The 25,743-nt window shown below is 44.9% G+C and overlaps 1 protein-coding gene across 11 annotated transcripts in view; it reads left to right on the top strand.

Moving 5' to 3' along the window:
- Positions 1-25,743, top strand: part of LOC122576715 (Down syndrome cell adhesion molecule-like protein Dscam2) — a 172,417-nt gene that overhangs the window by 106,642 nt on the left and 40,032 nt on the right. For 10 of the 11 annotated variants that reach the window (XM_043747413.1, XM_043747456.1, XM_043747392.1 and 7 more), the window contains 3 exons: positions 2,787-3,107; positions 4,919-5,080; positions 14,199-14,348. In XM_043747413.1, the coding sequence (XP_043603348.1) occupies positions 2,787-3,107; positions 4,919-5,080; positions 14,199-14,348 (633 nt within the window). The remainder of the gene's footprint in view (positions 1-2,786; positions 3,108-4,918; positions 5,081-14,198; positions 14,349-25,743) is intronic. The other variant, XM_043747474.1, reaches the window with a different exon arrangement.

A 25,743-nucleotide genomic window follows, 5' to 3' on the forward strand; every position in this document is an offset into this window, starting at 1 on the left:
GACTAAAGACGGATCGTCGTATCGCGTAACGGAGACGCGTTAACAGGGTTACTTATGGAAATGCGGTGTTACCGAATTGATCAACTCTTTGTAGAATTACGCGATTCCAATCACTAATTGGATCCGACGTTCACATTGCTTTTGTTCGTCTCGCATCGAGAGATTGAAACGCTGCGACAATAAGCGGATACGGTCGAATGCGCACATAATTTCGATCAATGGTCATTCGTTCTACCGTCTTCCTTTCTGCGGTATGACAATCCCTCGGATATGACGACTTTCTTTAATCCTACTACTCGGTGGGAAACAAGAATCGTTCCAATAAACTTCAATTAATTAGCGTAACGAGCGTTAAACAAACCAAAAGAGTTTCCAAGTTTTATATCCCGACGGTGAAAAATATCTAACGATATCTTGGCCAAAAGCGTGAAACGCGACTGTAGTATCAAAGAGTCCTTATTTCATCCACGATTCGTAATGATAAAGCGAGGACAGGGAATCAGAGGAAGCTACTGGTTATCGAGTTAGACGGAATCTCTATCGAATTTGCTCGTAAACAAGAAGAACGAGGACAATTTTCCTTCACAGCGGGCATAGTTCCCCTTAATAACCGTTTTGCCTTCGCTGTCAGCGGCAAACTGCTTTATACGCGTATTAATTTAACCTTATTTTCCATCGCTGTCGTTCGACGAGCGCGCGAGTGAGTTTGCTTGCCCCTTGCTTGAAAGGAAGAACGCCCCTGGGAGCAGCAGATGTACCGATGTACACGATACGTGTGCACTCTGTACTCCGAATACACCATATATCCATACGTGTGAGGATGAATGTAGTATGTATAAGCATCCATGGAAAGCAGCGAGCTGGCTCATGTATAAATGCGAGCTAGATGGCAGGGTTGCATAGCTGTAAACCGGCGGCGCAGGTGCACCGCGCGTTCGTACAGGGCAGGAAGCGCCGAATATAAACGTCTTCACGGCACATATACGCTTTCACGAATTGGATGGACGCGCGCGCGATGTAGCGATATGTATAGAGCTCGTGGCGATGAACCTTTAACGGTTTCATAGTTTCACGTAGCTATCGAAATTCTGCTTATCAAATGGCCGTCCCTACGTAATACATCGGTTCCCTCGTATGGTTTTCGTGTACGCATTGTCTATGCGCTTGCGTCGCGATCCGATCGTTGAAAAACATTGTCGTGAAATTTCGAGGACATTAGCCACGTCGGTGATACTCTATCAGATTTGCCTGGTAGAACAGATATAGGGGAGAAACCCGCTGATAGAGAGGCAGGGGCTGTGGAAAGGAAACGCTCTGGGAGGAAATGATACGAACCGAGGGAGTGGGAGAGTGGTAAATGTTGCAATCGAAACACGGTGTGGAGAAAGGCGACGTTTCGCGCGCCATTCAGCGAATGTGGATGAGCGTACGTGAGCGTTTTATCGTCGGCGGGAAGTTGGTTCGGTTATCATTATTTGAATACAGTGAATGCCGACGGTGGTTTCATTACTTTTTCTCTTTTCAACGCTCGACGAGAGACGCGCGCGACAGATCGAATAATGTTTCGAGTAACATTTTCTAGAAAGCAATCGCATCTTGTTCCGAAGGATTTAAACGTTTTCGTGCTTAAACAACGAATTGAACGCTGTGTAAATCTTTGAAATTGCTAGGACATTTTTCCTATTATATATTTTTCACGCTTGAGCGATGAACTCGCCGCATTCCCGTCGATGAATGCAAATGATTTCGCGCTCAGACCGTAATAACTGACAAGACGGAGATCGAATATGATTGATCCCGCTGTTACTGCTGCATACTTGGTGCAGCTACTCTGCTGCTCCTTCGATGCTTCGTAACAAAACGGAAGTCCTTCGGCGTTTACCGGATATACGTGTGTGTCCATACATAGCTATATATGTGTGTGCATTTTGCAATATAAACCGCTTACCGCAGATGCGCGGAGGGAATATCGAAGAAGTTGCAAAGCGACCGTTCGTTCGAGCTTACCTACGAGGCCAAGAGAATATTGGGAAACCAATTGTTTCTTTATCCGGTCGAATATCCTTATTGATTCGATTCATCTTCGGATGAATTATTCGTTTAGAGAAAAATATCCTCCTTTCCGTCCAATGTATTTCTCCAGTATCTTATCCAGACACGTTGCTCTCGAGATCAATTTCGAACGTTTAACGATTGATCACCTTTCGATAGGCTTGTTTCTATTTCCGAAATAAATTATGTCTATGTCAATTCGTCGTAAAATTGTACGAAACAGGGAACGAGACCGCTAAATCATAGTGCTCTTTGTTTCATTGCATTCGTATCTAGATGAAAGTTTCGCCGTAAATAATTAATTACGGTAGTTCATCGTGTCAAAGCAGATACGTACTTTCAGCACAGTACCGAGTTGTGTCTGCTTTTGAGAGTTTAAATCTGATATCTCCCCTAGGACGTATAAAAAGTTTCCCCCTTCTTGCGTAATGGCGGCCAGAATACCTTTCCTGCGTGTAATTACGCGAATACGTACGCAAGTTTATACACTTTACTCGACAACACCAACAGTTCATTGTTCTTATTCACGTTATACACTTCGATCGATATCTACTCGTAAACGTCGTTCGCAAACCGACGACATACCTGACCTTCCAGCTAATACAATTTCACAGAAATTAACGCTACAATCTCGGTCAAGTTCCATTAACGACTTTCCAAAAGCCTTCTCGATTTTCCGCGTGTCCGAACGTCGATCCTTTTAAACGGAACATGCCGCGCGATCCATGTTACAGGACGGGGTGTGGTGCTGGACAGTCAGGGTCCAGTGTTGATCTCGGAGCCACGCTCGTCGGTCGAATTCTCGAACGAGACCGGGGCTATGATCCATTGTTCGGCCCAGGGCAGTCCCTTGCCAAGGATTGATTGGCTTATGGGGGACGAGTCACCGGTCCTCCCTATACCTCACATCCGTGAGATGCTGGTGAATGGTTCAATGTATTTTTTGCCATTCAGTGCGGAGACCTACCGACACGACGTCCACGCGGCTGTCTACAGATGTCAAGCCTCGAACAGCGTCGGCAGGGTGTTGGGCCGTGAAATCACGGTAAAGGCCGGTGAGTACCTTTATTTCTTCGCTTCCAACCGATTGCTTTCCCCTTCCGGTCCGGAAGCTAGACTTTTTCCTTTCCATTCTCCATCATCTTTCACTTTCATCTACATCGTTCTCGCAAAATTGCCAGATGATTTTATCGCAATGTGTTATTGATTCTCCATTCCTTTTTATTATTTCCTTTCCCTTCCACAGAAATTCCCTCCCTATTCTCCTCTACCTTAATCTGTCACTTTCATCTGCATGATTCTTAAAAAATTGCTCGATAATTCTATCCCAATGTATCATCGACTCTGTTCTCTTTCCTGTTATTTCTTTTCTGTCCCATAGAAGTTTCGTGCATTTTGTGTATCGTTAAAATAGCCAGTCGCGCAACGATAACGAGAGCGCTATATTTCGCGATATCTCGCGGCAAGTGGAGAACTCCTTGCAAAGAAGTGTACAGAATCGTTCGGACAAAGAGCGCTTCTCGGACGCTGAACCGGAAAACGCGACAGCAGTAATCCGGCAAAAAATTGCCGGAGAACGTTCCCGGAGTGTCGTGGCTCGCAATTACGCGATGAACACGGCGTAGCTGTAGCAACGTCCGCGCTCTCCATCTGCTAACTTAACGTCACGTTCCGTTGGTATCGGGTGGCGGGCATTTAATGCCTCGACTTCGCCATTTGGTATTTCTCTTTCCTTTTTACATTTCGCGTAACTCTTTCGTGGCGCTTCTCGCTAGGCGCGCTGCAAGATTTTTCGCTATCGGATACCGCGACGTCTCCGGTAGTCCGCTATCTCTCTCGCCGCTCGTAAACGTAATCGGTCGTTCTACAGGATGACGTTCTAAACCACGAGCCGCGGGTAAAAGTGGAAGAATGATCGCGGCTTGAGAGAGCCGCGCCAACTACATTTATCGCTGCTTCGCTGCTTCATCCGCCAGCTCGCAGATGCACTGCATGGAATCCGTGGCCGCTTATGGCTAACAAGCGACACTCACTGCCAAGATCAAGATCCAGCTTTACCTCTCGCACGCTGCCAAGCTTTCGCTCGCGTTTTTCTAGCGACCACCGGAAACAGACGAGCGTCTTGTCGGTGTACGTGTTACCGTGTTTCATGTTTGCGTGTATGCGCGAAAGACGGGGAAACCGACGAAACAACGCAATCCCCGGCGAGCACAAAAGACGAACGAAAGATTTTCGTTGGTTTTTTGCTGGGAATAACAATCGCGTCCAAGCCCTGGCAAGAATCACTTATCGCGCTTAGCGGCTCGTGAATCAACGAAAATTTCTGGAAAGAATCGCCGAGTTGCGTTACGTAGAATAGAAAGGGTGGATTGTGCGCGATAGCTGGAGAACTGGATTGAAAACACGAGAGGGAGCCACTAATTACCGAATGCACGGGTCGTAGACAGGTTGAAAAGCGACGTTGTTGGCGAGTAGAATAACGAATCTGTAATAGAAAATGCGTAGTGCCTTAAATTATTATTGGAGTTAACGACGAGAGACGGGTCGTTACGGTCTGGAATATCTGGCCATAAGCTGTTGAGCTCTCGAGATTCGCTTTCGTGAATATCGATGTCTGAATAGAATTGCTGAGGTTAAAACAACCCTGACGATAATTGTCGCGGTATGACTAGAGATAAAGTCGAACGAAGATCGAGTAAATTCTCGGAAATTTGCCTAGCTCGATTTTCCTTGGAATTTCCACATCGTCTTCCGTGATTACGTAACTCATCCTCTTGTTCCTTCTTCCGTTCCATAGATGTAACTTTATTTCACGGAACAAACGTGGCTAACGATGGAAAACTGATATCGACGATTTTTCTTTCAGTGGTACGTCAAAAGTACGAAGTTCAAGTGCGAGATGTTTACGTCCTTCCTGGAAATACCGGTGTGCTCAGGTGTGACATACCGACGTTCGTTAAGGAATACGTGGCAGTCACGTCCTGGGTTCGAGATTCAGCCTATAACATCTTTCCAACGCCGAAAAGCGGTGAGTGATATTGCGATAAATTGAGCTGAGTTCGATAAAGCTGAAACGTGTCGGACGTGTCTCGAGTATCTTAAACCTACTAGCTTACCCGTGATGTTTCCAAACACGGATCTCCCTCGACTGAACTATCGTTCATCGTGATTTCAGTCGTTCAGAAATCCAGCTAACTGTTCGATTACACTTTCTGAAGAATTTTTTTTTTATTTTAGCATCGAAATAAACGACTAGCGTTTCATTTCTCAGAAACATTAATTTACAAAATTTACCATTTCGTTAGTATAGTTACAGCGCACGTTTTCAAACGTTACAATCTTTTACCATACACGCAACAGTTTTCCTTTCTGTTTTTTCCTTTTTTAATCGTTTCGATTTTAGGATTGGTCGAATTCGATTCGTTAGAACGAACGATGTTCGCCGTCCATTGAGATCGTTCAACGGACTAACTCGCGCATCGTCGATATCGAGAGAACGAGCATGCCAGGAACAAAAGGTTGAATATTTCTCGAACGAAAAACGCGATTTGGTACGCATTCTCGTTACGCATTCGAAAAGAGCCCTTGTCGTATCGTGTACCGATGTCACGTCTCGGTGCACGTGATTGCGAAGTTTTTGACATTTACATTCCCCGCTGCTGAAGAGGCACGTAGAAATGGCGTACCGATAAAAGCGTAGGAGTCTGATAAATTGGAACCACTTTTTTGCCTGGTTTTTCCCCTCGTTTGTGTACCGCGGCCGAACGCGCGCACAGCAAAAAAGTCCACGTTACGGCGCGCACACACGCTGATATAAGCTGCTCTGGTCAATATCCGAGTTAATTAGAGTCTGAGGGGACTATTCGAGTATCCACGTATACACATTAACGTGGCCGCCCACTCTTACACGCCATAAGCCAACCTGAATTGTGGTACTAGATATGGGAAAAAGAGGGTCTCGTCGAGCACATGTGCAAGAGTTTATGAGAACCGTTGCCAATCAGCAGCAGTGTTAGAATCGACGATGCAAAGCTCACGACGACGCGTTCACTTTTATTTTTCCGAAATTGTTAATCGAGAGGAATTCTCTATAACTCGGCGTTACATTTCCCCGACGGTTAGAAAGCTCTCGGACGAGACCGAGACGGGGAAATTACGCGCGCAGCAAACGAGGCAAGGAGAAGTTCAGCCAACGAAAGAAGAAGCTGTTCGTTTGATCACAAACGAACGTTGATTGAATGCAATGCCCGTTAAATTTTACGACTTTTATTTCATCGCGTCTCTCCAACACCTTCTCCTCGTGTCACGAAGATTTCCGCTTTCCATCCCCTCTTCGCCGTTCTGTCAAACTTTTCTAACTTCTTTCCTCCCAGCGCGCCATCATAATGCTCGCATTGTGCCGACCAAGCAACTTGCCAGTTCGGCTCGCGATTTTCGCCAAAAGTTTTCTCGTCGAGCGCACTGTTTAGACCGTATTCGATGCTTTGGTCCCGAGAAACACGCGTGCACTTGGTAGAACTATGTGTTCTCCCTCTATCACTTCATTTCTTAGGCTTCTTATGCCCCTCGTTTCTCATCCTGTTTTCCTTGGACCTGTTTTTGAACGTTCCACTAAAAACTCAATCATAGTTACTCGCTTCTGCGTTCCCGACGTTCCCCCTCGAACGGATTATACCGAATAAACGGGAACTTTCTCACGTCGGCGGGCTGATCTGCACGCGACTAAAAACTTTTCCGAGTGATTCGTTTTCCATTCAGACGGCACCGCTCCCGCCACCCCCGTCGTCCCGTGCTCTTCTTCCATTTCCTCTTCCATCGCAAGATTGGATTTTCCTGGCCGAGCACGATCGAGACTCCGCCTGTTGCCTTCACGTCGTGCTCTCTCCTCGCTGTTTGATTTAACCCTAACGTTTGCCCTCCGCTTGTCCGACGTCAGAGACACGTCAACGGAGAAGTTTTGGACACTGTCCAGCACCTCTGCAGTTAGGCTCGCTTTAGATGGCCAATTACGGTGAATAATTTGTTGAAGAAGCTGTGGTAACGAGAGGAACGTTTCCCGTGACTCTGACCGCCATAGTGTTTGAAGAAGAGTTGGAGAATAGCTGGTTAGATCTTGAATGGATTTTGAGAATCCAGGTAGAAGTTATTCGCGACTCAAGTTTCAAATGTAATAGGGGCAGAGATTTCGGTAGAAGTTGAGGAATATGATGCAAAGGGCTGTGAGGAGGGAGAGTTTTGTAGTTAGAGATCGGTGTCACGATAAAATTAGTTCGAAATACAGATGTACGGAGACGGTGCAGTCTTATTCGTATCTCTGGTACTCACTCGAGCTTCTTGTCCGACAGCAATTTCCTACAGAAGGAAGAGCTTGATGAGGAGCTAGCTCGATTATAATAGAATAGTTCGGTTCTACAAAGCGAACGATCCGCTCTCGAATCTCGGCTCAAAGCTTCTGTAATCGATTTTCCCTGTCCCTGTAAGTTCTTTTTATTGACATTATTATCAGCGTTGGAAAACTTGGATCGTCGCTTGGATTACAAAGTAAAAGTCCAACGAATGAAGATCAAGAAAAAATTGTGTTGTCGCTGATAACTCGGTAACCAAGACTGAAACTCGGAGAATATCGATACGGTTCGAGTTGCAAGACGAGCGACTTTAATAATTCGTTGGCGATATCGAGCAGAAAGTCGTGATAAGATTGCCACCCGATATCCATTTCACGAAGTAGACGCCAAGTAGAACAAAAGTTGCCAGCAATTTCTTCGCGATCCTCGTTTCTGCTTCGTTCGATGCTTGCATCGAAATGCATTCATTTCGAACGTCGTTCGTGACTGTCGAAAGACCGATTCAATTCTTATCGATTACGTTCCGTTCGATAATTTAACGTAAAACGTGGAACGTAACAGGGGTAAGAGTATCGACGGTTCTTCTCGGGAATTAAAGTGCAGTGAATATCGGGGTCTGTCTGCAGTCGGGAACTGTGCATCGCAGCTCAAACACGAAGCGTTCGGCCACAATGCAAATTCGCTCCGGGCTGATCGTCCCTCTGTGCCCCGAGAACCCCGAACCATCTTCTGCTTTGCAGTATCCTGTCCGTGTCCTTCTGTCGTCCAACCATGGATTTCCACTGTCGATCCCGAACCCGATGTCCTCTTTCTTTCTCTCCTTTTCTTTTCTTTCGTTTCCTTCGCCTTAATTTCCCCTTCGTTTACTCTCTTTCCATTGTAGATCTGTTCGATGGGTGTTTCATGGTCCATGCATTCGAAGAGTCTCTCGATTTAAGTGGATTTCACGCAAAAAGCGTTTACATCCAGCTAATTATCAAGATAGAACGTCGCATTAGCTGACATCAGAATGCGTGAAAAGGGGATTCAACGAATTTATTCTTTACGCTTGTCTGACTACGCGAAAACTTGTAAAAGGATAAACGCGACCTTATTCTTTTTCCTTGTTACGAATTTTTACACCTTCCGACGCGTGATTTAACGAAGAAAAATTTTTGTTATTCGATCGGGATTTTACGACGTGTAAATCGAAGGGAAAACAGTTCATGGCGCTCGGTGTTTGTACGCGGCGTGCGAGCCTGGAACGACGCTGGAACGATATCGCAGTGATAACAGCTCCGGGCTGTTTTCATTCACAGCACTCACCAGTTCAGAGACTCGCCGACTAGACAAACCGAAAGTTACTCGTTAGTAAGCTGTTCGTCTACCGAACGACGAACAAATCCGGGCTTGACACTTCACGTTCGGTTTAATGCGTTGCGATGAATTTTTAATCGAGTCCACCACGATTACGCTGCCGATCGCGAGATCCATTGACTTCATAAGCATTAGACGCGCAATGGTTACGTACAGCCTGAAAGCAAAACTTCTGACGTTGCTATTAGCTGTACATTTTTTGGTTTTCGCGTTCACTCTGCGACTTCGGCGGAAATTTTTCATGGATCCTGGTAAGGATCGGAACCGGTAAATAGGCGATGACAGTTTGCAGCTCGGACAGCTTAAAACGAAAGTTTTTCCAGGGAGTCGGGTTTCCGGGGAAAGTTTGCCAGGATCGTCGAGGAATAACACGGACGCGCAAAAAGCCGTGTGAAAAACGAACACCGCCTAAGAGATATCGATTTATCGCTCTTGCAAGAACGAGAAACTTTCCCAAACAGTTTTCAACAGCGTCGGTCGTCCCGTGTTTTACGATCCTCTTCGGAGAATAAGAATATCCACGACAGTCTCGAAAATCACGCGCGCCCGCCGCCCAGGCTCGACCAAAGTTCCAGGGAAAGGCTTTTAACAAATCAGAAGCGGTTGAAATCGTTTTCCAAGCGAACGGGACACAAAAGCGAAGATCAACCGACCGATTTCAACTATTTCACGATGACATCCTTGTATTTTTACCGAGCGGTGCTCCAGTTTTAATCAACGAAACTGTTGGTCCGCTTGGAAGCATTTCGAACGAAAGATCGAGAGTTTGTAATTCTTGAAATCACAGGGAGGGAAAATGAATTTTTTCCGCTGTTCCTTCCAAGCGAGGTTCAAACAATCGACTCGTTCCTCGCCGACTGTTAATCTGAATAGTGAACGTTCACGAGGTTCCGTTGAAAGCGCGCTCGTTGAACGGAAGCTGTCGCGGCGGGGGGAAAGGATTTATACGAGAAAAGTTGGCGCGATTTAAAGCGTCCGTTCTATCGCGATCCGGCATGCGCGAGATTCATAACCTCGATAAGCGAATGACAAGAAAATCCAGCCGTGATTTATCGTGTTGCGTGTTTGGAAAAAGCACCGCCCATACGCACGGTACGATCAACTTCTCCTTAAAACTGAAAATGTCTGTGTTTCGTGACGGACGGTACGCCGTGGAGGAACGTATATCGAAAAAATCGAGGCCTAAACGTGTTTCTGTGGTGGTCGAGGAATATGTGAATCGTACGTACCATTTGGTTAGCAGAAGCAATTTAACAATCCTCGGTGAATATGTGCCGTTATAGTTTGCCGAGAGAGATAAAATCGCGTTGACCTCGTTGGAAGCGATTGCATCATAATTTCGTAGAGAAATACACCGCAAAATCGATTATCCGACATTCCATAGCATGTGGACCACGTTTCACCTGAAATATCAAGGTCCGATTCCGAATAGCCTCCAGCCAGGTTAGTTTAATTAACGACGAACGCAAACGCAAATGCCGTTGATGTTTGTAAATCATACACGTTCTCATATTCGTGTGTGTTGCTTACGACGGATAAAATCGCGAATAAGTCAGTCAGATTGTTTCGTTTTTCGGTAAGCGATGGTGGCAGGCAGCGTCGAGGACTCCTGCGTCTCCTATCGCGGCTCTAGCTTATCGTCGACGATCTTTAATGCTGTATTTACCGAAAATACAAGGGAGTAAGGTGGAATGAAAAAAAAAAAGAGTATTTAATACGCCGACTGACAATTTGTCGGCATTTCGATATGTCCCAGTAGTACGTTAACACGAATACACAGACTGCTCCTCTCATATCGGAACAATACGCGTTCACCTGGTATTTTCGCCAGGATTAAATGCTCAAACGGCTAAAAGCTCGCCGCTGCACGTGCATTCGTTCGCGTGCCATTGTATTCTCAATTTCACGTCCCAGCCAGAGAGAAAAAGAGGAACAGCTGGGAAAAAGGGAAAAAAACACGGTGTAGCCCCATATAGGATGGGGGTGTAGGTAGATAGGTAGGTAGGCAGGCAGGCGCAGAGAAGGGTGAGATTGGCTATCCTTTTTGAAACCAGAAGCTTTTAGAATTATTACGCCGGCTAAATGGCATTTCAACTGGTTAATGGGTATTAAAAAATGTTTCGTTTGACCCGACCGGAAATCTGCCATCTCCATTCATGCGTGTTACACGTTGTACACGGGATCGCAGGGATACGGGCAGGGGTTCCGCGAAGACTTGCAGCGAGATTGAATCCGCGAAATCGGGTAATGCCTCTCCGACCCTGCTGTTGCTGGCGTTGCGTCTCTCCTGGTTCTATGGTGGCGTCCTTTTTCGGCCGAAGAATGCTCGGGCTCTATAATTCACCAGCGAGAACCATAGCACCGACATGCTATTCTGCCGTTGCAGGCTGCGGTCGGCTTATTCGAGCATATTATTCCGCGTGTACATGCAAAAATATTCGCGTGGTCGAATCGAATGGTTAAATCCCGTGCCATCAGCCAAATAGACAGTCTGTCATTTCCCCGTGGCGCCAGTCGGTATATCCACCCGCGCCCCTGTTGCCAGTGTTTTATATCGTGGACCCTTTGCCGCAGTCCATTACTCTTATTAGCACGAAATTCCAGTCGCGCGGCTGAAACGAGGTTTTCCAGTCGGTCGGCGGAAAGGAAATCTCGCCGCGATTCCGCCCGTCACTTCTTGTTGACCGTTGTCCATCGATCGATGCTTCTCTCGTTGCCATTTCGATGACTCACAAAAGCGAGATGAAAAGCTGCTTAAACGATTCTCATATTTCGCTTAAAGCTTTCAGGGAGGATTAAAGAGCCCTTGGCTGTGTTACGAGATCGAAGTTCTCGAAGAGGTTCGAATAGTTGCGGTATCCGGCAACCCGATACTTTCGACATTCAGTTATCGGTTTTCTACCAGTTTATAACTGTTATTTGTGCTACGTGGTCGATAAATTATTTCGAGGAGTTCACGACGAGCAACGAATCGGTCAGCGTGTAGACTAACAAGTGGTCAACTAAATCGTTGTAAATAGATTTTTTAGCGGTATCGTTGCGTTTATCGGTCTTGAAAGGCTGGCATTCGCAGATTGAAATATTGGCCAGTAGTCGAGCCACGCTATAAGTCAGCCTTGTCCGCCGTTCTCTCACTTATCGTTGGCTTGGTCTTTGGAAAATATCTATCGCTAAACATGTTCGATCTTCGTCCAATAGTCGAACCTTTCACTCATCTAGGAAACTCGGTCAAAGATTCACAACGATTCGCAATAGCGCACGGTTTCTCGCGAAAACGAGGCCGTTTAACGCCCGCCACGGCTAATTTGTTGGATAATAAAATTTCCTCTGCAAGTCTGTACGCGACGTATGCAAATACGAGGTTACAGCGAAATCGTAGACCGTCCAGACATTTTTATAAGAGCCAAGTTTTCTCTCATCTTCGTTGCAACGTTTTAGCGCAATCGTGGCGTACCAACCGCCCTCAAGGTGCAACCAGACTTTACGTGAATTCCTACTCTCGTTTCGGCTATAATGGTCGCGTTTCAACAGCGGGAATATCGAGCAATTTCCTCGAGAATAATGCAATACATGGAGAGGCCAGGAAGTAGGTAATACGCGTGATACAACGAACGACGAAATATTGACACTGGTACGCGAGAACCCGGCGGTGGGAGTATGAACGGGGGGTGAAAAACCGATGGAATGGAAGAGAATGAGACGAGAGGCTGGGACAACGAGCATGAATACTGTATCGGAGCAAATGCAGTCGTTTATACATCGAGGTGCGAACTCGTGGGCAAAAACATTTTCGCGCGATGCATTTTCTACCGCGTCACGCACGGCACCACACACGGACCATTCCACGTTGAAAATGGTCACGGAAGAAGGGAATTTACGTAATATATTTCGTGTCAGCCGAGAGAAAAAAGCTGGAAAAATAGCGGCTAAAGCGTCCCTTTGTGCCGCGTGGCGTCACTCGTGCAACGATTTCGCGTAATTTACATTAGAAGGCGCGGCCCGTATCGTGGTTCCTCTTTCAACGTTGTTTCACCCTTCTCGTCGCTCATCCTCCTACCCGACTCTGTTCTCTCTGCACTCTGTGCTTGCGAACCCAATCCAAATGAATCGCTATTAGTTCCTCGGACTTCTAAAAAAATAGAAATTTTGATACGATTGCTGACATTGATATTTCAGAAAATGAATTGCAACGAAATTTACCGTTAATTGTTATTGGCTTTTCCGTCCAAATACAATTTCCATTTCCGTCGCGTCTGGGTATTTCGTTTTTTGGATCAACGATCCTCGCCGATCGGTGAAACGCGATCCGAACGATATTGTCGACGCCACTGCGGCTGAGTTTTCGCAGAATTATCGATCAGAAAACCGGAATTATTGCGACAATTCGCTCGTGTACGTTCGTGCACTTCGGGAACGTTCGTTCGAGCGTATCAAGTTCGCTCAGAACGAATACGCTCGAAATATAATTTTCCCATGTGTGCGCCATTATGCGCATGGCGGAGCAACTTGTGTACGTTAATCCGATAAGGTGCGGTGCGTTTGAGCAGAAGTTGGATCGGCAAAAGGAAATAATTAACACAGATTCGGCTCGAGTGGAAACGATTTAGCAGAAACAATAATTTTACTTTACGTGGATTTACGTTTTGTCGATGGCTATCTAGAACATTTTTCGTCGTCTGAAATAATATTTTCACAATGACATTAAGTAATAGCGTCTTAAAATTAGTTGAAATAAAAATTCCTCCCTCCGTTGCGAGCTTCGCCGATCCAACAAAGAGAAAGGGAAGAATGAAGAAAAATAGTTGATTTATACTAGACAAAAGCATCGTGGCAAGTGTCAGGCTATATTTTGTCACCTCGGAAGGTAGTCACGTTGAGGACGCGCAGATTACACGATTGACGCATAGCTAACCCGCGAGATTTTTTACGAGCATCGATCCGCATGCGACTGTATGGAATTAACTGGTAACCGGTACGCATCCCTGCAGGCTATGCCCGGCATAGTGGCGGCTGTTATTTCGGTCAAACGCAGCAACGCGTCCAGACAACGACAAAATTTTCATTTTGCTCGACCGCTTAATAGCAGCGTTGGCCTCCATTAAACGGACCGGGCCTAGTTTCCGAATCATTTTCCACCGCTCCTTCCCAACCTGGACGGACGCGCCCACCCATTTTTATTATTCGTCAATTTACGACGCGTGCACCACCGACACGGACTCACCGACGGGAATTTCCCATTAAAGGAATTTGCATATTAATGGAATCGCGCCGAGCTGTGAGCTACGATTGGTTCGAAATTTCGATAAAACAAAAGAAGACACAGAAAAACGTAGACAATGAAACGAAGATAAAGACGAAATGTTAGGCAAGGAATGAAAATAGAAAAGATATAGAACGAAAGCTAGGAGAAAATCACGGGAATCAGTGCTATGGATCTATTTTCAGATGACAGACATCATATGCTGCCAACTGGAGAGCTTCTGGTGTTCTCGGTGACTTCGTCCGACGCCCAGTCCAGTTATCGATGCCGGACCGTGCACCGCGTCACCGGAGACACTGTGGAAAGTTCCTCATACGCCAGACTCGTGGTTACCGGTAAGTTTTCACAACGATACACACCTGGCCGCGTTGTTCCGCGGATCGTTGGTCCGCGACACGTCGAACTTTCGTCCCGCTGAATATTTAATGGCCGGCAAATGTAGGAGAAATTTCTCTGGCCGCTCTTGGCAAGTGGAGTTCCACACCACGGAGAAAACCGCTGTGATGTGTCGTAGACCCAGGTGGAGCGGTTTAAACCACGGCAATAGCCGTATACTCTTGGCCTAGTTGTTTATTTCTTAGTCGTCCCAGGACAGTGGAAAATCTGCGACTACTTATGCAAATTCATATAGCGAAAGAAACTGTTGTAGGATTACACGGAGGAAACGTTGCACTGGTTAACTACGTGACTCGCTTAAATTTGAACGCCTATTAAAATTGTAGTATGTTATTGATCAGCAAACATTATCGTAAATCATTGAACCGGGCAATTAACCTTTCGTGAAGCTGAAATTAATAAATGTGGTCGATTTTCGGTGATGGAGGCAGCGCTGGCTTATTATATGAGGAAAGGATGCAAAAGGGCGCAAAAAGCGACATAGAGTGACAAGGATAACGGAGAAAATGAAATAACGGAAGCGACACAGAAAGAGGACGAGAAAGGACAGAAAAGGAAGGGAAAGAAAAGATAAAGGAAGGAAACGGAAAGAAACGAAGGAAGGAAGGAAGAAAGTCATTAAGAGTAGTATCTTCGTTTCTCTAAGTCCAAGATTTACGTAGAAATGACTTAATACTTATTTCAAGTAGGATTTCAGTGCCTTGCCCTTTGATCATTGCTTACTTATTTACTTTATTCGATAATTTAATTATTCCTTCTTTATTCTTCAAAATATTCTGCAAATATTTATATTTATATTATGATTGGCAATATGTTTAATAATTATATATGGTATTTACATATCTTAATAGAATGAAATATTTATGTCACGTATTCATGCAGATTTTATGCAAATATTAGCAGTGTAGCACAGATGAAACCTGTATCTCTCATCGTTAGAAACTCTCGATTTATAACAGAATTTTCCAGAACCATCGTGGTTCTTCGTAAGATCATAAGAACCGAAAACATACGAACGTTCACATCTCAGAGATATCCAGTGAACATTTCGTGCATCTACTTAGACACGATTATTTATACATATAACGATCTCACGCATACCTTTTGCATAGTAAATCATAATGCATTGTTACGCGTTTCCCGTGGCGGCGGGCAGGCCGCTGTTCGTTCGGCTGTTCGCTACTCGCGTGCACGCGCTCGCGAGCGTTCTGGCTTCTTCATGAATAAATCATGAATGTCCGAAATGCTAACGGCCGAAACGTCCACCACGGGTCGTCGGTTGTTTCTCCGACGAACGGAGTGCTTCGAGTCGTAAACAAAATACACCGACATCGCTGAAAATACGAGCTGATTTCGAATGGTCCGCAGCTTTTACGCGCATTCATCGCGCGTTCTGTTGCCCATAAATAGGTTATAACCTAATTACGACCATTGTCGTGTGGGCACCATGCGAGCTTCCGCGCGACGTCACGGTGTTTCCACCTCTATGTGGATTGTTTCAATCGTCGTTATACTCGAAACGGATCCACCGTTGTTGATGCGACTTGGCCGTGCTTCCTGGATCCAGATACTCCGACTCAAAGGAACACCGATATTTATTGGAAGCGTAATCCACTTGTGAATGACGTTTTAACGATTTTCCCTTGTCACAGTAATTTAATATTTATCGTGAAAGTTGAATGTCGAGTCGTACCGACGCGACGATATTTTCTTAACGCGTATTCCAATTTGCCATCTCTTTCCTTCTCTGAATGACGAAGACCCTCTTCCTTTTTTCCTATTCATTTCGAACTCCCGAAAAGGGAGTTGAAGCAGATTTTCGAAGGGGCGTGATTTAAACTTTTGGAAAATTTCTCGGGACTTAAAAATACCTTTTTTTTTATATAAAAACTTGGCCAGAGACCACGTTCCTTCCTCGCCATGGTGTTCGGGGAACGCATCATTATCTAAACGATCGTAATCAACCCTTGTTAACGATCTAGCTGCGAACACGATGGTTCGTCGACGCACTTCATCCCAAGCTCAGAGAGCTGCTGATTCATAAGACATAAAATAGGTCGAACGTGGATGAGCGGCTGGAACAATAGGTAGCTAATGATCAAAGTGCAAGTTGAGATGCTCCGTCGGCCGCTACACAGAAGACACAAAATCGAATGCGAGATGAACATATTGTTCGTTAGTTGCACGCCACCTCGAACGGCGAAATCAGGAGCCTGTTGTACGGCGAAGTACGGCCGAAGGAGAACATTTTTGGAGATTTGGACGAGCAGTGTATCTGTACAGCGAAGAGATTGAAACCAAAATTTAAAAACCGCTAAATAAAAAAAATACTACTTAAAAATAAAGATCTTTCTGACGAAGAAACTATGAAATAACGATATTACATTAGAAGAAGTCGATAAAGTCAGTCCAGCTTCAAATAATTGTTCTCGGAAAAGTAGCAAGAAATCCATTAGAATCAACCTCGGCAATTTACCATTATCCGAAAGATGCACTTAATTTATCACGCTGGAATGTACACGCAGACAGCGCGAACGTCGTGAAAGACTATAGCGTCGAGTCACGGGAAAGATAAGACAGCGAGAAATTAATTGATTTCTCCAAGCGCAGGCAACATTGCGAGGCAAAACGCAAGTTGCGAGAGTCGGTCCGCATCAGTGTCTCGCCATTGCGGCACCTGTCGGTTCCTCTTTTTATCGTAGTCACCGCCATTATCCAGCCTAGCATTTTTCGCAAGCTTTCACTCGCTATTTGCCATCCTCGTTACATTAAAGTTAGAACGCCACGGCACGCCGCCATTTTAGGAAAGCGCCGCCTTTTAAGCCGACTGTCCATTAAAACAGCGGTAGTCGGATGAACCGCGAGTCGTTTTAAAACTGGCATTCCTTAAACCAAATGCAGCCACCGCGTTTAGCTCGTGGACTAATGGACTACGTTTCGATCGACTCGAGCGTGAGACAGCGACTCGTTTCCCTTCTCGATGTCCTTTCGTCGCAGCGAGTGAATGATTCGCGTCGAAACGAAATCGCCGTGGAAAGAAATCTGAGAACGCTTTTTGCTCGCGACGTCCTTCGAGGAAAGCTTAATCTGTACTCCGTGTCGTGTTACCAGCCTCCTTCCTGTGACATTTAGCGTTTCCCCTCGTGTGTCTGCTAGATGGGGACGTGACTGTTTTAACTCGAAGCACAGCAGCTTGGTGCGGGGATGTTGAAGAATTGGTTCGCGTGGAAACAGCAGGTTCCTTGCGTTTGTCTGTTGGCTCGACGAGTAGTTTTGGCTTTTGTATTATAATACGAAGAAGAAGTTGGGGAAGATTGTTTCTTCTAATAGACTCTCTCTAAACGATAGAACAATTGAAAGGAAACACTTCCTCCTGTTGTATACGAAGTATCAAAAAAATTTCTTATCGCGGATTCGGAAGTCTGTGTACATTCGCAAATGCAATTAGAGCAGAACGTTGTCTCCGAACACAGAGTTCGCTCGCTAACAATCTTGCTCGAGCAAACTGGCGAAATTGGAAGTTTTATCGGCGTATCCGGGGTTTCAGGTTCCTGTATCGCGATATTCGCGATCATTTATCCATATGTAGCTCTGGCCATAATACCATATAATTCGATACCACGGTCACTTTGGCGAAAAGAAAGTTCGTGACCTGACAAAGTTTAATCGAGCGTCGAATTAGTTCCATGGTCGAATGGTTTTCCGGTAGTTTAGCATCTCTCCTCTCTTTTATTCGTCCGAAATTCCTGTCGACGCCGTGGTTTTTGCACGGCGAGCAACTCGATAGCCCGCCTAGGAACGCGCCGTGGGTTTCTCGCCCGAAGAAAACTGGTATTTTCGAGTCTCGGCTGAAATCCAGAGAGTAACTCACACCGACGCGCATATCCAACGTGACAAAGAAGACTCTCGCCACTAAAAAGTTTCGCCAACGTGACGCTTTATTTACGATTCCACCGACCGCTGTTGCGCAACGATCGTAAAAACTGACGACAAATGAAACTCGTATCGAAAAATCGGTAGGTGCGCATGAAGCGTTGATTTTGTGACACAATATGAAAGGAGGATGTATATCGTTACATACATAGAAGATGGCGTAATAGATGTTCAGGTGACTTCTACAACTTTCCCAAGCTTACGATACAAACAATTTGCTACTTTTGAAGGTTCGAGTACTTATTTTAGTTTGCGAGGAAATCTTCGCTTTGCTTTCGAAAGACAACAAAATAGGATCAATTTCCATTTTTCTGCAGCTACAGATATACAGAGATATACAGCAGATATACAGAGTTACGGGCATCTCAAGCCTTACGACGTGTTGTAACGTAGCAAGGTCTGTCGAGAGGCATTCGATTAAATTTCGTTTGCCGTGTAACTAGCCGTTATCGCAAAAATAGTGCAATAATTTACGAGAACCAATTATAGCAGCGGCAGTTTTATTAATATCGTACAAACTCTCACTGTGTACACCGGTGAGATCTTGGTACTAATTTACATGTTAAGATGTTATATGTTTCAAGCTAAAGAAACATCCTGTAAACTATCTACGAAGTAACGGTTTGCAGGTGCGAGCGACACAGAGGTAAGAGTGGCGCGCAACTTGGCCAAGGGGTGGTTATCGCGATGATAAACGCGGCCGCGTTGGAAATTGTAAATGCAGATTTATAGCGTTTATTCGCCACACCTGGGAGGGTTGGGGAAGAAAGTATAGATCTGGATCGGGATGGCGGGAATAAAAACAAGCGGAAGGCTCGCGGGTTAGCGAACGTTGCACACGTTCACGGTACTACTTCTAAGTACTTTAAAGACTCTCCGGCTGGCAGCGTGGAAAAATGTTGAACTTTCGTAAATCCATGGAATAAGGCGAGCGGAGTTCCTTCGTGGCGTGCTATTATGAGATACCCCCGTGGCTTTTTTGCCGGTCAATGGCGGCAGGATGCTCGAGGGATAGCAGAGAGAAAGGGGTGGGAAAGATAAAGAAGAAGGGGGGTTCGAGGGTGGAAACAGAAGAGCAGCAAGGAGGTGGAGGAAGCAGAAAGAAGAAGGAGACGCGGCAAAGAAAGAGGACGGGGTTGGATATCGCCCTATTGGAGACTCGACGAAAACGCAAAGTACAATCCACAGAGCCAGGATGCAGCCAGTCTGCGGAGCAACGTAGGCAAGAAACAATGCAGCCATCACGGCTCCAATCCCTTCGCTCGCTACCCCGCAATCTTATCGAGCCCAACCTACTTGTATCTCTCTTTTCCACTTCCTACGTAGCGGCTACGTGCGTTGTGTAGTCGCCGTCGCGTCGGTTGTGTGCATACATAATACATACGTACAACTGTACACAAGGGAACGCCGTTGTACGGGCGAATAGGAAACCACCGAATGCGATGATTTGTAAGGAACTAGACAAGTAACGTCGGGCTTCTTCGCGTGCTGCTGGAAGACTCGACGAGCCGAATTGCACGACTAAGATATTCCACGCTGGTGGTGATTTTCTCCTGTTCGGGGACTCCTTAAACACAACCGATTATTATGACAGTCGACTGTTAGCTAAGAATTGCGCCCCTGTCGAGCACATCTGAGGAAACGAACGTCCTTACGAGCGATCTTGAACTTTGCGAACAAATTACATACATACATACATATGTAAATGTGCGACGCAATTTTCTCCTTTAGACGTTACAAAATGTTCCGATATAATACACGTAAAACGTGAATCGACGTTTGAGACACTTAGTTTCCTTGAGTCGAAGGAGCACAGACAAGAGGATGAGTAGTTGGAAGATATAGTCGTTGACGAAGACAAACGATGGCAAAGCATCGTTTTACTTTTTCACGTCAAAATGCATGCTGCCGCGATTCATCCGAGCTAGCAAGTTATTTGTCCCGCTGAGTTTTGAATTTTACACTAGAGGATACCAGATACGCATCAATCTTCTTGGATTTCACACCTCGGTCCTCCCGAATACGACACGTTAATCCTGAAGCTGCAGAACGTAGTCGTTAATTTAACAACAGAAGAGCACGTCGACGATCGTTCTCGAGAGGAGAGCAAACCTTCCCTTCAGCCACGAATATTGCCGCGTTCTCCCCTGTCGTTTTTCACGAACCGTTTGTTTATTTATACGACGGTTCTCTACACGGCGATGCTCGATGGAACTACGATGGAGCAAGCACGTAAATACCTTCTGTCGCGAAGAACAAACCGAAAGCCACACGGCGAATTACCTCTGTTCACAGTCGCGTGCCGCAGAAAAAGGTCGGAATGGAAACTTGAAGAAGAAAGAAGATTTTTGCCTGCCGCCTATTCAACACTTTCAAAACACGTAAATCTTCTCTACAGTGAGCGATCGGAGTCGCGGAGGAAGAAAATTCCGCGAGCAAAAAGCTCCACACGAAGAAACGTCCTTTTACGGAAAGAAGTCTATGTCGAAAAGTATTCCGTCGGTGGTTGAAAATCACGTTAAGCCTCTAAACCGAAGTAGCTTAATCTGTGATTCTTTCGCCAAGAACGGTTCACGCGTAGCAATGCTGTCGTCGCGTGATCGGGATTAAGCGTTAAGCAGCTTTTACAATAAGCAGACACGTGTTCGACGAGAGCAACGGGTTCTCCTTTTCGCTGACATTGTACTCGAAGAACGACCTTTCGTTGGGGATGAAGTGTATCTGTTTATAGTACGGACAAACATGACGTAGATCGATGAAAAACTTATTACTTTCTCAGAAAAAGATGACTTTATACAAGCAGGGTAAGGTAGAGCTATTTGGATTAGGAGGATATTTGCGTCCAGTTAATTAATTTATCCAGTAATCGATCCATTTGGATTACGAACAATTTTTAAATTACCCACGTTTAGAAACAATGAAATATATCGTATACTTACATTGGCAGCTCGGTGGCCATAGTTTTCTCAGAACATATATAACTTTTCGTCTAACAATCTTGTCAAAAAGAAAGTTTGTTCAACTAATATTAATATTATCAATTGTATTCATCTTAATTTAACGACCTGTGTATATCGTTTTATTTCTGCGTGTCATTTTCTTATTCATTTTGTTAGTTCTTATACAATATCATCGTCGACTCAAATAATTCAAATCAACTCTCCGTTCTCTGATATATTTTTGTCGTTGGACTTGAGGTACACGATAATTTCTCCTTCTTTCGTTATGATGCTAAAGACTAATGGTTTCTCATAATATACAAAATGTTCGATTATTCTGTGCGAAGTAGCAGATTGAATTCTAAGATGTTGAAGCTTGAACGACCCAAATAACCCCACCTTCTACATCAGAAATATATATATATCATCTTTGCTGTCGAAAATCTAAAGCGCGTATTTCGATAATCTACTGCAAATTGTTAGGGATTTGATGCTATATCTCTGTGGCGTAAGACAGCCAAACATTGGCTGTAACGCAGCCAAGAAAAATTACTGTCTGTCCCGAACAGGCAAGTACTTTCAAAAGTGTGTGCCACTCGGAAGATTCCCAAAGGCAAGGTACGGTTGGCAACTTCCTCGTGGCATTCGCACCGCGATAAATCTTCATTTCCGCCGTTATCCTTCTAATCTAATATTCTCGTTGAGTTACAGCTTTGTTCGAGTGCGCACCCCCGTAGCCGCCAGCTCCGATATCTGGTAATTTTGACGGGGAATAGTCAGAGAGTAAAACGAGCTAGATGGTAGACGCGTTTCTACCACTCTGTCAGCTCGTATAAATCAGATATAATTATTCGGAATTGTGGCCCGGCAGTACGCACGGAAACACGTGTACGTCTTCCGCGCAAATTGCGCTTCGGGTATCGCACGTTGTGACCTGAATTCTGAAGCAATCAGCGACTGGCATTAAATTACATATGCGCTCTATCGGTTCGAGAAGCTGCCACTTCGATGACGTAATTAGTCAACGACGTAATACGGTTTGCTGGTAACATAGCTACCAATTAATGTAGAAACCGGAGTTGTCGAGTAATTAATGAAGCCTGAACGATCTACTAATTCCCCTTGCCTACCAGCAGAACAACTCGATGCCCTTTCGACTTGAATCTTCTTGGCGAGAGGAAGTTTCGTGACGACAACGTTATATACATGTGCTTGGGTTACTCGCGAGTAGATACCTGCACTGTACATAGTTGTTTGGTGTAGTTACACCAAAGTACTTGCCATTTCCGTTCTTTTATTTCACCACTAATTTCGAAGGTTACGCTTAAGCGCAGAGACCTTTGTCCCTGTTCCCCTTTTTTCCTTTTCTTTTTTTCTTTTTTTTTTTTTTAATTCTCTTGCTCATCCCGGTTTTCTTCCACGTGGTAAGGGACATAAACACATCGGATGCGTTTAAGGAATTATTTAGGGTCGTGGTGATTCATAAGGTTGGTACGTTGTCGCGTGGTCGTGAGGAATGACGTAGGAGGAACTTTATCGGCGTAAAAAGGCGAACGCGAAAAGCACGAGTCTCGCAATGGTCGGCAACAGACACATTGTGCGGCTAATTAGTGGCAACTTTATCACGGTGAAGTTGCTTGTTCCAGGTAAATACATGAGAAAGACCGGGCGCCATTTGAAATTCGCTTTGCCAACGATACACACGGCCGGTGTATATTTAATAGAGTCTTAATTGGAGTCGACGGCTCGAAAGGTTTAATTGGACATCGTTCCGTCGCGGTTTCTGCTCCCTTCAGCCCTGCTTTTTTCTCCCCGCCGCGCACCTCTCCCGTTCGCTCTGTCTCTTCTTCCCTGTCCCTTTTTCTCTAACGCTCTTTCACGTGACCTCGCTCGAGGACCGAGCCTCCGGATTACATAGTCAATGAGCGATGGTTCAAAGGATATCAAGATGTTCGTTTGAGCACACTGTCTATCCGTTTAAACATCGCGCGTAGCAGCGCCGCGCCACACCGCCACTCGCTCTCTCTCTCTCTCTCTCTCTCTCTCTACTCGATACCGATCGTCGAGTTTCTGTACTTCGAAATCACTTGCCATTGCGGCTATTAATTAAAATTCTCTTCCATGTTCAATTTTTTTGGCTACCGCGAAGCTCTGCTCCCGTGGTAAGAGCATTTCGACGAAGGATACTTTTCAACATTTTGCTCGAGACTATCCGCGTTCTCCTACCCAAATTAATTTTCTCCGTTTATGTCCGCAAATATTTCCTGACAAACTTGTGTGTGGGATAGAGAAGGGGATAGAGATGCTATATCTTGTTTTTCAAAAAGTCATAACTCCGGTAGTAACGTATTAAGAGGTAAATTCTCTTAGGAGATTTTTGTACGAAATTTGTACAGAAGGGACAATTTTGATTCGTTTCCAGTTTAAGATTAATCGGCAGATCGTTTAAAAACATTTACAAGCCGTACGAAAGTCATTCGAGATTCTTTAAAAGTTATGTTTCGGTTCGTTTAAGATCTTAGGGTTATCGTATCAAGGCTACTTAGAAGCCGTTTAAACTCAGCCAGAAATCATTCAAAAGTACTTCAATGTCACTTAAAGATCTTTTAAAGAATGACCGACAGATAAATCACAGGTCAATTCCATTTATAAGCCATTCGGTCGTCCGAAGAATTATTCGCTCAAAAAGAACTGAAAAACTTTCGTGTATGGAAAACTTACATTACCCTTCGTAATATCTTAAATAGAAATTTATAGTCTACGTTTAACACTGACAAGTTCATTCACTTCCGCGTATATATCAGGACCGATAAATATTATACGCAGAGGGTACCAGGTTGATTGACAATCCAGTCGATTATCTATTTAAACGGTAAAGATCCAACGAACCGGAAGTAAGAACGAGACACGCGGAGCTGTCACAGCCGAAGGGGCAGAATTATTAACGCGTGATCAAGCCTCTCGTCGCTAGGAGCAATCGGTGGCAAGCGAATTGCTTTCTTTTTTCTTTTTCTCTCTCACTCTCTTTCAATTCGAGTATCGATCGATCATCGAAGTCGCACTTTCTCTCTCTCTCTTTCCCTCCTTCCTGTTTCTTTTTTCTCCCTTTTTCACGGTTTTCTACCCCACGCCGACGCGCCGGTCACCGTCAACGCGAACGACGCTGACGTTGAGGCGTAAGTCGGATGTAAATGGCATAAAAAGTTTTGAGCGTGCATATGCACGAGCCGGTGCAACCGGGAGCGGGAGTATGAACAAGGGTGTGGTGGCGGGGCGTTGCTGGAATATGGCAACTGGAATTGCACATTGGTAGGAGAGAGAGAAAGAGAGACCGTGCTCCCTGGAGAAAGAGGGACGGTTTGAGAGGCAACGACAGAGAGGGAGTGAGAGTGAATATAGGCAGAACGAGACGGATAGAGTGCCTGAGCGACAAAGAGAGAGGTAGAGGCGAGCGACGATCAATACGCCATCAGCTTAAATTACAATAATAACGGCGACCAGACAAAGCGAGCGGACCATTATAAAATAGTACAGTCGTAAAAAGCTGGCGTGTCGCGGAGTTCAACCGTACGACAAACACCGTCCACCGTTTAGTCGATGCCGAAACTGAAATAAAATGTTCATCCATTCGAATATATATCATGGTATTACGGTCGAAGATGTGGATAAATCGATAGTATCGTGTTGATTGTTATTTGTATTAATGGAAGATCGATGTATATACGGAATTAGTAGGATTCCCTGTCCACGGACAGTATGAATTTCCAAGTCATTAAGCGCACCTATACTTTTTTGATCGACCATAGATAATCAATTTTAATAGTGATACGTCACTGTGAACGATCTCTCTTCGCGTGTTCCTACGTTCATCGTCTTCGGGAAAAAAAACAGAGCGCCTCGTTTTCGTGACGCGCAATTATTCGTCAATGTTTAAATGCCGTCGTTTCATTAACATTGAAATTATATCGATGTTCGAACAACACTTTGCGTCGATGAGCTTGCATTTTGCAGAATAAATGCGCTGTATCCGCCAGATTTTTCGAATTAATAATAAAGATCCTTAACCGCGCTTGTTCGCGGTGTGTAATTAACACGATAAAATAATGTGAAAATGTAGAATTAAACGAGAGAGGAAGGAAATAAATGTAAATTTGCCGAGCATACTAACTCGGATAATACGTAACAGGGACAAAAGAAGCTCTTTCGCAGCTGTGAAAAATTGATACCGGGATCTTTGTCTCTTTCAACAAGTCCACGGAGATTTCTTTTCCCGTGAACGTCCGAAAGATTCAAAATGCGTTTCGAGGTATCAAGTGAGAGACAGTCGAAGAAAAATTGATGAAAGGAGATAAAAATCCATTCTTGTGGCCTGCACTGTCTTTCTTTCTTTCCCCTCCCCTCTGTTTCTTTTTTTACTTTCATCGTTTAATACTTTTTCATCGTTACGTTTCGCCGAACACTC

This window comes from Bombus pyrosoma, linkage group LG2, assembly GCF_014825855.1.
Source record: "Bombus pyrosoma isolate SC7728 linkage group LG2, ASM1482585v1, whole genome shotgun sequence".
NCBI classification, from domain to species: Eukaryota; Metazoa; Arthropoda; class Insecta; order Hymenoptera; family Apidae; genus Bombus; species Bombus pyrosoma.